The sequence below is a fragment of the Oscarella lobularis genome, chromosome 1 (assembly GCF_947507565.1).
Source record: "Oscarella lobularis chromosome 1, ooOscLobu1.1, whole genome shotgun sequence".
NCBI lineage: Eukaryota > Metazoa > Porifera > Homoscleromorpha > Homosclerophorida > Oscarellidae > Oscarella > Oscarella lobularis.
The window spans coordinates 4,903,598-4,920,078 of NC_089175.1; the positions used below are offsets into that span (position 1 = coordinate 4,903,598).

The following is a 16,481-nucleotide window of genomic DNA, read 5'->3' on the forward strand; positions in this document are numbered from 1 at the left end:
GCACTGACACTTAATTTTTTACACAGTTACTATTTCGGCAGTTCTCCTACTCCTGCTCCCTACAGCTTGCTAATTCACTTTGCTTTCAGTTATCTTTCAAAGACCTCGACTCTTTCAGTCTAAGCGCTTTGATGCTGCAAAGGTAATCATAAGCAATCCACGGACAGCTAATCAAGCGATGAAAACGCCGCCACGGTCGACCGAATTCCGCCTCCAGGTAATCCCTTTCCCCTTCAGCCTCCTTCCTGTACGTGACGTAGTACAAAGCGGAAGCTTTTGCCTTCAACGCTTCCCGATCATTTCCATCCACTCCTTTATGAAATTCCTTTCTATACTTCTTGATATGCTCTCGCATGGCCTTTCTTATTTCGACTCGAACGTCATTCAGTCGTCGACGTCGTACAATCCTAGCCAGCCTTGTGATGTTTCCAGTCATCGCCTCTCCTTCTAGACGAATCTCGTAGTGGCGCATCATTTCGTAGAGCTCCTCGTTATAGATGTCTCTTAATTCAATAGCATCATCGATGTAGCGTTGATAGCCTTCGTAGAGAAGATCTTCATCGACTTTTATTTTTGGTGTCTTGGCAAAAGTGTGTTCCCTACTCATCTTAACCTCGTGGAAGAGAGCTCCTATTACTCCGTTCGATTCATAGGAAACTCGATCGGACTTCTGCATGAAATCTGGATAGGCTGGCGGCCGGTGTTCCGGCTTCATAGTAGGGATTACACCCGTTTTGGGAAAATCTACGGCAAGCGAGTGGAGCTCCGCCAGTTCTACGCAATTGGCGCATTTTGCGCCGTCTTCACTCAAATCGGCTTGAACAAGATGAGCATTGGCTATTTGACCCAACTGGTCATTCCTACAAAGAAATTTTCGTTACAGTCACAAGCAAGTATCTTTAGTAGTGAAACGATACCTGATGTACTTGATAATGAAATCTTTGACGTCGTCCATTGTTATTGATTCCTTCTTTTCTACGTCAGGCGGTGTGTAGTCCATGGGCTCATAGTCGCGCTCCAGTGGCAGTAGATCTTTGTCCCACGACACGAAATAGAGATCGCCGTCGAGATCGGAGCCGGAGATTTCGTCCGTATGAGGTCTAGGACCGCGAGCGGGAAAGACGATGACGTCGCATAGATGACGGAGCGCTGGCGCGTCGACTGCGTTCAGAACGCGGATATCGCCCGGGTGAAAGCAGGGGTTCTTTGTAACAACAACAGGGCCCTGGACTAGTAATGGATCCTCCGTTTGTCGTACTTGAACGAATACTTGGCCGTAGTCGAGGCTGTTGGTCTCGTCAATTACCCCCATGATACAGGCGGCATCGCTGCCGAAAATTCGCGCTTTCTTTCGAAGGTCGTCTATTTGGACGGTTCGGTACGACTGTAGGACGCCTTGAATGTACGGCTCTGATTCGATGTCGAAGCCGGCTTCTATCATTCGAACGACGCTTGTGATGGCACTGTGTGGTGGTAGGGAGCTCGTCGTTTTTATGTACTTTAGGGCAGTCTAGGTTAAAAGTCAATAGCAGTTTTTGGCCACAGCTTTCGGTATTATTACCTGGGAATCGACAAGAATCGATTTCAAGCTTTGTAGCATTTGTTCCTGTTTTCGTATGAATGTCCTTTCTGGCACTCCGCGACACGCCAACAGTAGTATTATCTGGCGATTGAGATACGCTGGCGTGAATGCCGACGAATTGCACACCTCCACCTGATTGTGATCGGATTGAAACTTTCTCATGCTCGGGCGCAGTTGGAGACGAATAGGGCCTCCTTTTAATTGCTCCTTAACGGCAACGACACCTTTGTATCCGCTGAAACGAATTTGAAAAGCAGACGGCGTATCTCTGAATCCTTGGTTCGTGCTTTCCGCTACCGTCTTTGCAAACTAAGCGAATAATCAATATATTTCAGACTACCGGTTAAAAAGTAATGGACTCACTTCTGGAGAAATGGTTCCAATTCCGTCAGTGAAATTGTAATTCTTCATCACTTTCCTTTCTACTTCTCGCTGAATTGTCGGCACTTCATAATCGTCATCAAAATAAAAGCCATACTTGTAATCGAAATCGTCATCTTCCTCCACCATCTCTTTCACAGTTTCAACAACGCTTTTTTCAACATCTGGAATTTCTTCAAATTCGTTTTTCTCCAGTCGACATTTCTTGGTCGAAATCGTGCTTGAAAAGCACTGCCCCATGCGCGCAGCGTACTTCGCAATGACCGATATTCCGCTGAAATCGCCCATTTTCTTGCGAATGCTGTCGGCGGTGATTTCTTCGCCCGTCTCAGGATCGTTAGCTGTAGCGAAAAACCAGCACGAGTGCTCTCTCATTTGACTGCACGACATGCCAAGAAATTCAAATTTTCTACCGCCGACCACGACCCCGTCGCGAAGAACGCCGCGAAAGTGATCCGTAATAGCCTGCATGCTCTCGCCTTCTCGAATGATGAGCTTGTTGTGGTCCTCATCGGTAAACGAGACGCGAAGGAAGTGATCGAGCAGACGGCTGTATTCGCGTAAGATGCGATTCGACGCGTCCGCCGCTGGGCCAAAGCAGTATTGCTTGAGCGGCGAGACGAGAAGACGATGCACGTCGACGGTAAAATCGCTGTCAGAAACGGGCTTTTTCTTCGATGCCTTACGTCGGGACGTTTGACTGCGCGAGGCTGTCGTCGATTTCTGCAGTAATTCCAGCGGGTTCTCAAGCGGGTAATTATTGACGTAGACGTCTTGTTTCTCGTCGTACTTTTCGGCTATCTGCCTGAGTTCTGCCAAAGCCGCTAGAGCATCGTCTTCCTCTACTTTCGTCAGCTCCTTGTAGAAGTCTAATGAGAGCAGGTCCTTGCAAAGGATACCGTCAGAGAAAAGAGTCTCAATTCGAAAACGCACGCGGAAAGATAGATCTTGCGGTATGTCAAAAGGTGGCTGAGGTTTGAGCGAATGCACCGTCAGAGGCCAGGCCGTTTCAAGCCCATAGTATTCAGCACCAGTCGCCTCGCGTAGAAACGTGCGTCCGAGATGATTAGGATCGGACGGTTCGACGAGAATGTCGTAGCAGCTGCTCAAAGCCTGATCAGGCGAGAAGTCAATAGTTCGTTGAGCCGTTCCGCTAGCGTCGTCGGTATGAACCTTTTCCCAGACGAACCGTTGGGCACTACCTTGAGAAGAAAGTGTCTCTCTGAACAATTTCGGCGCTGCTTTGGTTCGAAGAAGAAGAGCGGCTATGCTAGGCGTTGGACTGCGCCTCGGCAAATCGAAGTTCACCATCTCTTCGACGTCGTCCGTGTGATATTGGACGTGACGTTTCTCCGAATTTTTCGTAAATGAAAATTTAGCGTACCTTGCTTGGAAATTTATGACGACGTGAACGACGTGGGAATCAGAGGACGCTTCGTTCACGTCCCATTTGGTCAGAAATCGATTTTCGCCGTGAAATACGCCTACTTTCACCTTTCCGTCGAAAGCGAACACCCGCGAGGCATCTTTTGGAGCTAAGTTTCTGGCGTTCCTGGAACGATTGATTCGCAAACGACGACCTTGGAAGCAGAATGAATCTTTTTCTACGCTGCTCATTAACTCGTCAAAATCGTTCACGGAGGCTAGCGTCAAAAACGCATTCCCGCTGTTTAAGTTTCCATCCAACAGCGGCATCCTCTTTGACGGCAACATCGTGCACTTGACGATATGAACGTTTTTCTGTTCGGAAAAGTATTCTGCAAGTTCCTTAGCAGTGGCGAGGTAGTCGATGTTGCTGACATGAACTTCTAACCGTGGTATACGATCTCCCATAGCACGGGTTTGTGCAAAGCTTCCCAAAAATCGGCGCACGTGATGAATTGATCTCCCAGCTGTAGAAGAGCGCGAATGCGTGAGCAGCAGAATATATGTTTTAGCCGGCTGAAATTGCGGACGTGAGATTATAACAACTCGGTACGAGCTGGCGTCGATGTATAGACACAGCTGTGATGCAGTGTACACTGTATGAGCCTAAATTAGACCAGATCCACTTCTGGCACACGATATGTAACCGTAGTCTTCTAGATAACAGGTTTGAGCTATAATAGAACGTTTGGAGAGCACTGTCCTATAAGCTACGTAGGTACCTGTATGGCATTGCTTTACTTCTTCAGAGTAAGAAAAAAACTTTGCTTCTACTGATACGACAACTCTACGAGTGATATCTACTTTCATGCGGTCAAACGAATCAAAAATTTTCGTTCTGCATCCCAATTCCCTCACAGGATATATCAAGAAAGTCCTTCTCTGAGTCAAATCTGAAAGAGAACTTTACCTAAAGCAGTTATTATTCAGGTATCGATTAAATAGATTTTTGACGTGGTAAATCTCACGTCTAGAAGTAGTTCTATGACACAAAGTGCCCATTTCCAATGATCATCAGGTAGAGGATATTCGCTTCTAAGAGTCGATCTCCCTTTAGCAAGAGCCATAAAAATGAGAACCTGTAAAGCGCAGCCGTTCTCCGACAAAGTACATGTAGCTGTGACCTTCTCACCTGATCCGTCAAGTGACCCCGAATGCAGGCTCCATTATCGTAGGCGCGTTTGCAACTAAGTACCGCTCTACTTACGATCCTCTTAGCTTCATTAAAGCGCCACGAATACCAACTGCAACAGGCAGGCAATATGCATTCGTCTGACATGACAACTTCTAATCTAGTCACACAAAAAAAACACAACGTTACGCGTAATGCGAATTGCTTTATAAGATCTCACTGCAATGATGACAAAGCCTCGCCGCGTTTAAAGTGATACTTTGTCTTGCAATGAATCAAGATATCCGTTCCAAACTCCTCTTTCAGAGTTTGAATGCAATGCCTTTCGCATTCCCGCGCATTAATGCAGTCTTCCTGTGCTTAGTAGTGATCAGCAATCCTTTTACCGTTTGCGCAAATGATTCCTACGTTCGATTCGCTATCTTCCCAGAAAATTGTTGCTCGAATTTCCCTGATGCTTCTGTCGCAGCTCGTCATCATTGTCACGCCTTTTAATTCTTTTGCGGAGTCGACTGTGACGACTGTCTCTTCCGCTCCTTCGTCGTTGGTACTGGGAAAGAGAAATTGCGGTCGAAGTCTATTAATTTAAATTAATTAATTAATCAATGGCTTCAACTCACGTCGTCACAATGTCAAAATGCACGCCGAACTTTCTAAGAACAAATCGCAGAACCTGAAAAAGATTGACAACTCTCCAAGTGGCACAACAGCGATAGAGTGCGGAAGAAAATCGTCGCACTGCCTACCGATTGGCAGAAATAAATGCCGTCCACGTCACGAGACTTCAACATATCTCCGAGCCAGCACAACGTTGACGTTTCTTTTCCAAAGACAAAACAAGGCAGAACGGCTTGCAGAGTCGAAATAAATTCGCTTTTAAATTAAAGAACATTTCAAGATCCCACAGAACATATTCTCATAGTTTACCATTTTGACTCGAGGGAAATCTTCTCGTTCGCAATCGTTTTTGCTTCGCACGGCCACAGTGTGTACTATAAGCGAAATTGTGCGATAATTCAGTCGGATTTCATATGTACTTCGATTGATCCCAATTTGTTTCCCTCTGCTCTTCCGTTTGACATTGCGACCACCATGTCCACTTGGTGCGTATGGCTTTCGCGTAATCCCCATAGCTTTCTGATGTTTTTAGCTGTAATTGGTCTCTTTGTAAGGAAGGATACTGCGTTGGCAATTCGCAGCACTTGTCCTCCCTGACGCACGAAATCATCTCTATCTTATTAGCTATTTTTTAGTTGTCTCTATTTCTCACCGCATAGTAAGCGTTAATAACGATCGGATCTATCAAAGTGACTCGATTGTATTAGAAGTGGCGACAATTCGAGATCGTTTACGCTTTTCCATTTCTTCGATTCCGCCCCTGCTCGGAGTCACGTCGTCGTCGTGGTGCTCATTTGCTTCAGAGTTGTCACACTCGCTCGACGATTTGAGTGCAGTTTTCCTGCAACTTGAATTCATATCGTCAGGAGGTTAGAGATGGTGTACTGTAGTGTATCTCTGCTGCACGAGGACTACACGTGCTTTCTGTATCTCTGATGCAAGGACCACACGTGCTTTCTAGCGCACGTTTTTCGTGCTATCCCCTCTCTTCACAGTCGCCGGAAATCCGGTCGCCTCCAGCGTCCTAGACGGCTAAGAACATTGCAGCACTGATCAGGCAAAAAGTCTTTAGGGCCGTACGCGTCGACGTCATCATAATCATCGTCAGTGTAGCTTCGATCGAAATACTTTCCCTTACAAAGCGTTGCAGTACCCTCAGGACGTGTCATTCTTCTTTGTGGTTTGTTCGCGTGCTTCTCTTGATTTTCTTGGCTAGCTGCACGTGTAGTAGGCTCTGGTACGGCTTCAAGGAGGGTCTGACTTCCATGGAGTCTGTCACTGCTTTAGATCCAGCTCTTGAGTGAAGGTGAGAGTTATAAAGCACTGTTCTATGACAGAGACACGGACCCGGGTACGTGTACACGTGAAATGATCCCTTATTGATTTCTGCAGTACCTTTTCTTCCCTTTTATGCGGTGATCTGAACTCGTTATTATTTTCTGTTGCTGTTATGTTTTTCGTTTTTGCGTATGGGCCAAATATGTACTGTTTTTATTCACGCATTGATAACGGAGGTCACGTGAACCAGGCATAACTCCAGCACCGTTCTATAGCACACAGCGTTCCGCAGAGCTTTTGAAGGTAACTTTAGTGGCAAATCGTGCGTCTTAGAGTAAGTTTCTACGCTGACGTACCTTGGGAACCGGGGCCTCTTGAGGAATCTACCCTTCTGGAGCAGGAACCGTACACTGCAAGGCTTTGACTAGTCAATCGATTCTCTAGGTACAATCTGAAAACGACGACGTACACACCCATAGACGCACACACTCACTAAAATATAGATAAACTGTAAACGCTGTGAGTCTACGTGCATTCGCAGTCCTCCGACTCCTAGCCGCTGTCATACTCTACTAATTCACTTTGCTTTGTCTTTGGAAGAATTCTTCTCAGTTGGCACTCTAAGCGCTTTGATGCTGCAAAGATAATCATAAGCAATCCACGGACAGCTAATCAAGCGTCGAAAACGTCGCCACGGTCGACCGAATTCTGCCTCAAGGTAATCCCTTTCCCCTTCAGTCTTTTTCCTGTACGTGACGTAATACAAAGCGGAAGCTTTTGCCTTCAGCGCTTCCCGGTCATTTCCATCCACTCCTCTATGAAATTCTTTTCTATACTTCTTGATGTGCTCTCGCATGTTCTTTCTTATTTCGACTCGAACGTCGTTTAGACGTCGACGTCGTACAATCCTAGCCAGCCTTGTGATGTTTCCAGTCAAGGCCTCTTCCTCTAGACGAATGTCGTAGTAGCGCATCATTTCGTAGAGCTCCTCGTTATAAATGTCTCTTAATTCAATAGCATCATCGATGTAGCGTTGATAGCCTTCGTAGAGAAGATCTTCATCGACTTTTATTGTGGGTGTCTTGGCAAACGTGTGTTCCCTAATCATTTTAACCTCGTGGAAAAGAGCTCCTATTACCCCGTTTGATTCATAGGAAACGCGATCGGACTTCTGCATGAAATCTGGATAGGCTGGCGGCCGGTGTTCCGGCCTCATAGTAGGGATAACACCCGTTTTGGGGAAATCTACAGCAAGCGAGTGAAGCTCCGCCAGTTCTACGCAATTGTCGCATTTTGCGCCATCTTCACTCAAATCGGCTTGAACAAGATGAGCATTGGCTATTTGACCCAACTGGTCATTCCTACAAAGAAATTTTCGTTACAGTCACAAGCAAGTATCTTTAGTGTTGAAACGATACCTAATGTAGTCGATGATGAAATCTTTGACGTCGTCCATCGTTATTGATTCCTTCTTTTCTACGTCAGGCGGTGTGTAGTCCATGGGCTCATAGTCGCGCTCCAGTGGCAGTAGATCTTTGTCCCACGACACGAAATAGAGATCGCCGTCGAGATCGGAGCCGGAGATTTCGTCCGTATGCGGTCTAGGACCGCGAGCGGGAAAGACGATGACGTCGTATAGATGACGGAGAGCTGGGCGGTCGACTGCGTTTAGAACGCGAATGTCGCCCGGGTGAAAGCAAGGATTCTTCGTCACAACAACAGGGCCCTCGACTAGTAATGGATCCTCCGTTTGTCGTACTTGAACGAATACTTGGCCGTAGTCGAGGCTGTTGGTCTCGTCAATTACTCCCATGATGCAGGCGGCATCGCTGACGAAAATTCGCGATTTCTTTCGAAGGTCGTCTATTTGGACGGTTCGGTACGACTGTAGGACGCCTTGAATGTACGGTTCTGATGTACTTTAGGGCAATCTAGTACAGAGAGAAATTAATTGTAGACGAGGCTTTGACCACTGATTGTTACCTGTGAATTGACGAGAATCGATTTCAAGCTTTGTAGCATGTCTTTCTGTTTCTGTATGAAAGTCCTTTTTGAAACTCCTCGACAGGCCAAAAGTAGTATTATCTGACGATTGAGATATGCTGGCGTGAATGCCGACGAATTGCACACTTCCACTTGATTGTGATCGGACTGAAATTTCCTCATACTCGGTCGCAGTTGGAGATGAATAGGGCCTCCTTCTAGTTGCCGTTTAACAGCAACGACACCCTTGTATCCGCTGAAACGAATTTGGAAAGCGGAGGGCGTATCTCTGAATCCTTGGTTGGTACTTTCTGCTACCGTCTTTGCAAACTAGGCAAGTACATAATTAATTTTGAATTGTTAAATTTAATGAACTCACTTCTGGAGAAATAGCTCCTATTCCATCTGTAAAATTGTACTTCTTGACAACTTTTCTTTCTACTAAACGATATGTCACTTCGTCACCATCATCATCTACTGAACGATATGTCACTTTGTCACCATCATCATCATCATTATCGGCATTATCGGCATTATCATCATCGCTATCGGCATCATCATCATCATCGTTGTCGCTGCAATTGCCATCGTCATCATTGTCGCTGTAATTTTTATCGGCATGATCGTCGTCATCGTCATCATCGTCATATACTACTTCGATTACAGTTTCTTCAACTTCCTTTTCACAGTCTGGAATTTCTTCAAACTGGTCTTCCTCCAGTCGGCATTTCTTGGTCGAAATCGTGCTTGAAAAGCACTGACCCATGCGAGCAGCGTATTTTGCAATAATCGATATTCCGCTAAAGTCGCCCATTTTCTTGCGAATGCTGTCTGCAGTAATTTCTTCACCCGTCTCTGGATCGGTAGCTCTAGCAAAAAACCAGCACGAATGCTCTCTCATTTGACTGCTTGACATGCCAAGAAATTCATATTCTCTTCCACCAACTACGACCCCGTCGCGAAGGACGCCGCGAAAGTGATCTGTAATAGCCTGCATGCTTTCGCCTTCTCGAATGACAAGCTTATTGTGGTCTTCATCGGTAAACGAGACGCGAAGGAAGTGGTCTAGGAGACCGCTGTATTCACGTAGGATTCGATTCGACGTGTCCGCCGCGGGGCCCCAGCAGTATTGTTTGAGCGGCGAGACGAGAAGACGATGTACATTGACAGTAAAATCGGTGTCAGAAACGGGCTTTTTCTTCGTCGCCTTACGTAGGGCCGTTTGACTGTGTAAGGCTCTCGTCGATTTCTGAAGTAATTTTAGCGGGTTCCTAAGCGGGTAATTGTTGACGTAGACGTCTTGTTTCTCGTCGTACTTTTCGGCTATCTGCCTGAGTTCTGCCAAAGCCGCTAGAGCATCGTCTTCCTCTACTTTCGTCAGCTCCTTGTAAAAATCAAACGAGAGCAGGTCCTTGCAAAGAATGGCATCAGAGAAAAGTGCTTCAATTTGAAAACGCACCCGAAACGACAAATCTTTTGGTATTTCAAAAGAAGGCTGAGGATAGAGAGGCCGCACTATCAACGGCCAGGCCCGTTTCAGCCCGTTGTATTCTGCTCTAGTCGCCTCGTCTAGAAATATGCGCCCAAGTTGACTAGGATCGCAAGGTTCAATAAGAACGTCGTAGAACTTGCTCAAAGTCTGATTAGGCGAGAAGTCGGTAGTTCGTTGAGCCGTGCCACTAGCTTCGTCGGTGTGCACCTTTTCCCACGTGAACATTGGTGCAGTAAGCAAAAGAAGAGGGCCCTCTTTAAACAATTTCGGCGCTGCTTTGGTTCTGAGAAGGAGAGCTGATATTTCACGCGGTACTGGACGGCGCGTTCCATCGGTCGTCAAATAAAAGTTGATCATTTCTTCGACGTCGTCCATGTGATATTGGACGTGAAGTTTCTCCTTCTTTTTCGTGAAGGAAAATTTAGCGTGCCTTGCTTGGAAATTTATTACGACGTGGACTTGAAGTTTAAAAGATGACTTGTTCACGTCCCACCTTGTTAGAAATCGATTTTCGCCATGTAACACGCCCACTTTCACCTTTGCGTCAAAGGCGAATACTCGGGAGGCATCTTTTGGAGCGAAGTTTCTGGGGGCCCTCGAAGGTTGAATTCGCATAAAACGACCTTCGAAAAGAAAGTTTTCTTTTTTTGCCCTGGCCAAGAGCTCGTCGTAATCATCGACGTTGGCTAGTGTTAGAAAAGCAGTACCATTGTTCCAGCCTTGAAATTTACGCATATCGTCTGACGCCAACGTGGTGCACTTTACGATAGGAACGTTTTTCTTTCGGAGAAGTAGTCTGCAAGTTGCTTAGCAGTAACGGTGTACTCGACGTTGCTGACATGAACTTCTAACCGTGGTATAGTACGATCTTCCATCACGCGTTGTGTGGCTTCCCAAAAATCGTCGCACGTGATGAGTTGATATCCCAGGTGAAGAAAGAGCGCGAACGCATGGGCAGAAGAGTAAATCGTGGCGGTGAGGTTATAACAACTCGGTAAGGCCCTTGCTGACGTCGATGTACGTGATGCAGTGTATAAGCCTAATTAAAGTAGACCAGGTCCCAGGTGTACTGTTTTCTCCTAGATAACCGTCCTATACGTTACGTGGGTACTGTTTTACTGCTTCAGAGTAAGAAAAAAGCTTTGCTTCTACTGTTACGACAACTCTACGAGTGATATCTACTTTCATGCGGTCAAAAGAATCAAAAATTTTCGTTCTGCATCCCAATTCCCTCACAGGATATATCCATAAAGTCCTTCTCCCAGTCAAATTTGAAAGAGAACTTTACCTAAAGCAGTTATTATCCAGGTATCGATTAAATACGTGGTAAATCTCACGTCTAGAAGTAGTTCTATGACACAAAGTGCCCATTTCCAATGATCATCAGGTAGAGGATATTCGCTTCTAAGAGTCGATCTCCCTTTAGCCAGAGCCATAAAAATGAGAACCTGCAGCCGTTCTCCGACAAAGTACATGTAGCTGTGACTTTCTCACCTGATCCGTCAAGTGACCCCGAATGCAGACTCCATTATCGTAGGCGCGTTTGCAACTAAGTACCGTTTTACTTACGAACCTCTTAGCTTCATTAAAGCACCACGAATACCAACGGCAATAGGCTGGCAATATGCATGCGTCTGACGTGACAACTTCTAATCTAGTAACACAAAAAAACACAACGTTACGCGTAATGCGAATAAGATCTTACTGCAATGATGACAAAGCCTCGCCGCGTTTAAAGTGATACTTTGTCTTGCAATGAATCAAGATATCCGTTCCAAACTCCTCTTTCAGAGTTTGAATGCAATGCTTTTCGAATTCCCGCGCATTCGTGAAGTCTTCCTGTGCTTAGAAGTGATCAGCAATCCTTTTACCGTTTGCGCAAATGATTCTTACGTTCCATTCGCTATCTTCCCAGAAAATTGTTGCTCGAATTTCCCTGATGTTTCTGTCGCAGCTCGTCATCATTGTCACTCCTTTTAATTCTTTTGCGGAGTCGACTGTGACGACTGTCTCTTCCTCTCCTTCGTCGTTGGTACTGGGAAAGAGAAATGCGGTCGAGGTCTATTAATTAATTAATCAATGGCTTCAACTCACGTCGTCACAATGTCGAAATGCACGCCGAACTTTCTAAGAACAAATCGCAGAACCTGCAAAAGATTGACAACTCTCCAAGTGGCACAACAGCGATAGAATGCGGAAGAAAATCGTCAAACCGCTTACCGATTGGCAGAAATAAATGCCGTCCGCGTCACGAGACTTCGACATATCTCCGAGCCAGCGCAACGTTGACGTGTCTTTTCCAAAGACAAAACAAGGCAGAACGGCTTGCAGAGTCGAAATAAATTCACTTTTAATTAAAGAGCATTTCAAGTTCCCACAGAACATGTTCTCATAGTTTACCATGTTGACTCGAGGGAAATCTTCTCGTTCGCAATCGTTTTTGCTTCGCACGGCCACAGTGTGTACTATAAGCGAAATTGTGCGTCGAACGACTTGAACAGCGATAATTCAGTCGGATTTCATATGTACTTCGATTGATCCCAATTCGTTTCCCTCTGCTCTTCCGTTTGACATTGCGACCACCATGTCCACTTGGTTCGTATGGCTTTCGCGTAATCCATGGAGCTTTCTGATGTTTTTAGCTGTAATTGGTCTCTTTGTAAGGAAGGATAATGCGTTGGCAATTCGCAGCACTTGTCCTCCCTGACGCACGAAAGAATCATTAATTAGCTACTTTTTAGTTGTCTCTATTTCTCACCGCATCCCGAGCGTTAATAACGATCGGATCTATCAAAGAGACTCGATTGTATTAGAAGTGGCGACAATTCGAGATCGTTTACGCTTTTCCATTTCTTCGATTCCGCCACTGCTCGGAGTCACGTCGTCGTCGTGGTGCTCATTTGCTTCAGAGTTGTCACACTCGCTTGACGATTCGAGTGCAGTTTTGCTACAACTTGAATTCATATCGTCAGAAGGTCAGAGATGGTGTACTGTATCTCGAGGACTACACGTGCTTTCTAGCGCGCGTTTTTCGTGCTATCCCCTCTCTCTCTTCGCCGGAATCCAATCCGGTCGCCTCCAGCGTTCTAGACGGCTAAGAACATTGCAGCACTGATCAGGCAAAACGTCTTTTACAGCCGTACGCGTCGACGTCATCATAATCATCGTCAGTGTAGCTTCGATCGGAGTACTTTTCCCTTACAAAGCGTTGCAGTACCCTCAGGACGTGTGCAATCCACTCGTGGTTTGTTCACGTGCCCCTCTTGATTTAGCTAGCTGCACGTGTTGTAGGCTCTGGTACGGCTTCAAGGAGGGTCCATGGGGACTCGAGTCACTGCTTTAGATCCAGCTCTTGAATGTTATAAAGCAAGTCCACTGTTCTATGACTGTGACAGAGACACGAACCCGGGTACGTGTACAGGTGAAATATCAAATGATCCTTATTGATTTCTGCGTACCCTTTCTTCCCTTTTATTCAAGTTTTCCTTGGATAACGTCTTTAATTAATTAAGTGGCATATTTTACCGTTAGCGCCCTTTCTTTATTTCTTCTTGCAAGAAATAGCACTGAGTGTACAGCGTAAGCAAGGCTAAACAAAGAGGAACTTTGTTACCACTGAAATGAGAACTCCACAAGAGATACTACATAGAGAACACAGACTCAGCAATGTAGTCAAAAAAATTCTCGTTCTGCATCCCAATTCCCTCACAGGATATATCAACAAACTCCTTTTCCGAGTCAATTCTAACAGAGAACTTTACCTAAAGCGGTTAGTATCCAGGTATTGATTAAATAGATTTTTTGTGACATCGTAAATCTCACGTCTAGAAGTTCTTCTATGACACTAATTGCCTTTTCCCAATGATCATCAGGTAGAGGATAATCGCTTCTAATAGTCGATGTTCCTTTAGCAAGAGCCATAAATAGGAGAATCTGTAAAGCGCAGCCGTTCTCCAACTAAGTACGTGTAGCTGTGACTTATTCACCTGATCAGTCAAAAGACCTTGAACGCAGACTCCATTATCGTAGGCGCGTTTGCACCTGAGTACCGCTTTACTTACGATCCTCTTAGCTTCACGATCGCTAGAGCACCACGAATACCAAATGGCATACTCAGGCAATATGCATTCGTCCGACGTGACAACTTCTAATCTACAGTAGTCACACAAAAAAATACAAAGTTACGCGTATGCAAATTGCCTTATTCTTACTGCAATGACGACAAAGTCTCGTCGTGTCTAACGCTATACTTTGTCTTGCAATGAATCAAGATATCCGTTCCAAACTCCTCTTTCAGAGTTTGAATACAATGCTTTTCAAATTCCCGCACATTCACGCAGTCTTTCTGTGCTAGTAGTGATCAGCAATCCTTTTACCGTTTGCGCAAATGATTCGTACTTTTTTCGATTCGCTATCTTCCCAGAAAATTGTTGCTCGAATTTCCCTGATGTTTCTGTCGCAGCTCGTCATCATTGTCACGCCTTTTAACTCTTTTGTGGAGTCGACTGTTACGATTGTCTTTTCCGCTCCTTCGTCGTCGGTACTGGGAAAGAAATGCGGTCGAGGTCTATTAATTTAAATTAATCAATAGCTTCAACTCACGTCGTCACAATGTCAAAATGCACACCGAACTTTCTAAGAACAAATCGCAGAACCTGCAAAAAAATTGACGACTCTCCAAGTGGCACAACCGCGATAGAATGCGGAAGAAAATCGTCACACCGCTTACCGATTGGCAGAAATAAATGGCGTCCGCGTTACGAGACATCGACATATCTCCGAGCCAGCGCAACGTTGACGTTTCTTTTCCAAAGACAAAACAAGGCAGAACCGCTTGCAGAGTCGGAATAAATTCACTTTTAATTAAAGAGCATTTCAAGTTTCCACAGAACATGTTCTCATAGTTTACCATTTTGACTCGAGGGAAATCTTCTCGTTTGCAATCATTTTTGCTTCTCGCGGCCACAGCGTGTACTATAAGAGAAATTGTGCATCGAACGACTTAACAGCGATAATGCAGCCGGGCTTTATATGTACTTCGATCGATCCTTCTTCGTTTCCCTCTGCTTTTCCGTTTGACATTGTGACCACCATGTCCACTTGGTGCGTATGGCTTTCGCGTAATCCACGGTGCTGTCTGATGTTTTGAGCTGTAATTGGTTTTTTTGTAAGGAAGGATAATGCGTTGGCAATTCGCAGCACTTGTCCTCCCTGACGCACGAAAAAATCATCTAATTAGCTACTTTTTAGTTGTCTCTATTTCTCACCGCATTCCGAGCGTCAATAACGATCGGATCTATCAAAAGACTCGATTGCATTAGAAGTGGCGACAATCCGAGATCGTTTACGCTTTTCCATTTCTTCGATTCTGCCACTGCTCAGAGTCACGTCGACGTCGTGCTCATTTGCTTCAGAGTTTTCACACTCGCTCGACGATTCGAGTGCAGTTTTGCTGCAACTTGAATTCATATCGTCTGTCAGGAGGTCAGAGATGGTGTACGAGGACTACACGTGCTTTCTAGCGCGCGTTTTCGTGCTATCCCCTCTCTCTCTCTTCGCCGCGGAATCCGGTCGCCTCCAGCGTCCTAGACGGCTAAGAACATTGCGGCACTGATCAGGCAAAAGTCTTTAGAGCCGTACGCGTCGACGTCATCATAATCATCGTCAGTGTAGCTTCGATCGGAGTACTTTCCCTTACAAAGCGTTGCAGTACCCTCAAGACGCGTCATTCTTCCTTGTAGCTTGTTCTCGTGCCTCTCTTGATTTTCTTTTTGGCTAGCTGCACGTGTAGTAGGCTCTGGTACGGCTTCAAGGAGGGTCTGTCTTCCATGGAGTCACTGCTTTAGATCCGGGAGTTATAAAGCAAGCCCACTGTTCTATGACTGTGACAGAGACACGGACCCGGGTACGTGTACACGTTAAATATGAAATGATCCTTATTGATTTCTGCAGTACCTTTTCTTCCCTTTCATTCAAATTTTCCTTGGGTATTAATTAATTAAGTGGCATATTTTACCGTTAGCGCCCTTTTCTTTATTTCTCCTTACAAGAAATAGCACTGAGTTGAAGCGAGAACTCCTCAAGAGATACTGCATAAAGAACACCGACTCAGCAATGTAGTCAAAAAATCAAAAATTTTCGTTCTGCATCCCAATTCCCTCACAGGATATATCAACAAACTCCTCTTCCGAGTCAATTCTAACAGAGAACTTCACCTAAAGTAGTTATTATTCAGGTATAACTTAAAAAGTGACGTTGTAAAATCTCACGTCTAGAAGTTCTTCTATGACACTAATTGCCTTTTCCCAATGATCATCAGGTAGAGGATAATAGCTTCTAATCGTCGATGTTCCTTTAGCAAGAGCCATAAAAAGAAGAATCTGTACAGCCGTACTCTAATTCAGCATACGTATAGATGTATGCCTTTTATTTACCTGATCAGTCAAGTAACCCCGAACGCACACGCGCTTATCGTACGCGCGTTTGCAATCGAGCGCCAGTTTTCTTACTATGCGCTCGGCATCATCAACGCTATAGCATTCATGATAGTCGAACGGAATCCAACAGCATTTCTCGCCGCTCAATATGCA

General features: G+C 45.3%; 4 protein-coding genes and 1 long non-coding RNA gene across 6 annotated transcripts; 1 reads left to right on the forward strand and 4 right to left on the reverse strand.

The window, feature by feature from the left end:
* Window positions 1–27: 27 nt before the first annotated feature.
* LOC136189220 (uncharacterized) lies at window positions 28–3,828 on the reverse strand. Its single transcript, XM_065977123.1, has 4 exons — window positions 1,946–3,828; window positions 1,562–1,891; window positions 918–1,510; window positions 28–860 (listed from the first exon to the last, which is right to left on the reverse strand). Exons 1-4 carry the CDS (start codon window positions 3,794–3,796, stop codon window positions 86–88), a joined length of 3,549 nt encoding a protein of 1,182 aa, XP_065833195.1. The 5' UTR covers window positions 3,797–3,828; the 3' UTR covers window positions 28–85.
* Window positions 3,829–6,855: 3,027 nt separating this feature from the next.
* On the reverse strand, window positions 6,856–10,789 carry LOC136191003 (uncharacterized). Its single transcript, XM_065979297.1, has 4 exons — window positions 8,779–10,789; window positions 8,400–8,729; window positions 7,835–8,347; window positions 6,856–7,777 (listed from the first exon to the last, which is right to left on the reverse strand). Exons 1-3 carry the CDS (start codon window positions 10,624–10,626, stop codon window positions 8,216–8,218), a joined length of 2,310 nt encoding a protein of 769 aa, XP_065835369.1. The 5' UTR covers window positions 10,627–10,789; the 3' UTR covers window positions 6,856–7,777; window positions 7,835–8,215.
* A 215-nt stretch (window positions 10,790–11,004) lies between these two features.
* On the reverse strand, window positions 11,005–12,655 carry LOC136199872 (RNA 3'-terminal phosphate cyclase-like). The gene is made up of 10 exons (XM_065990173.1): window positions 12,650–12,655; window positions 12,421–12,594; window positions 12,292–12,356; window positions 12,112–12,238; window positions 11,986–12,038; window positions 11,785–11,926; window positions 11,597–11,730; window positions 11,386–11,545; window positions 11,229–11,339; window positions 11,005–11,179 (listed from the first exon to the last, which is right to left on the reverse strand). The coding sequence occupies exons 2-10, from the start codon at window positions 12,475–12,477 to the stop codon at window positions 11,093–11,095; spliced, it is 936 nt and encodes a 311-aa protein (XP_065846245.1). The 5' UTR covers window positions 12,478–12,594; window positions 12,650–12,655; the 3' UTR covers window positions 11,005–11,092.
* Window positions 12,656–13,427: 772 nt separating this feature from the next.
* On the reverse strand, window positions 13,428–15,731 carry LOC136199871 (RNA 3'-terminal phosphate cyclase-like). The gene is made up of 12 exons (XM_065990172.1): window positions 15,532–15,731; window positions 15,240–15,476; window positions 15,159–15,187; window positions 14,929–15,102; window positions 14,801–14,865; window positions 14,621–14,747; window positions 14,494–14,546; window positions 14,290–14,434; window positions 14,103–14,236; window positions 13,878–14,043; window positions 13,714–13,824; window positions 13,428–13,652 (listed from the first exon to the last, which is right to left on the reverse strand). Exons 2-12 carry the CDS (start codon window positions 15,358–15,360, stop codon window positions 13,533–13,535), a joined length of 1,245 nt encoding a protein of 414 aa, XP_065846244.1. The 5' UTR covers window positions 15,361–15,476; window positions 15,532–15,731; the 3' UTR covers window positions 13,428–13,532.
* On the forward strand, window positions 15,335–16,450 carry LOC136199873 (uncharacterized). 2 transcript variants are annotated; one of them, XR_010673221.1, is made up of 4 exons: window positions 15,335–15,796; window positions 15,844–15,878; window positions 15,942–16,007; window positions 16,057–16,450. It is a non-coding gene; the product is annotated as an uncharacterized lncRNA (long non-coding RNA). The 2 variants fall into 2 exon arrangements; XR_010673220.1 differs by having other exon boundaries at window positions 15,942–16,100.
* The last annotated feature ends 31 nt before the right edge of the window (window positions 16,451–16,481 follow it).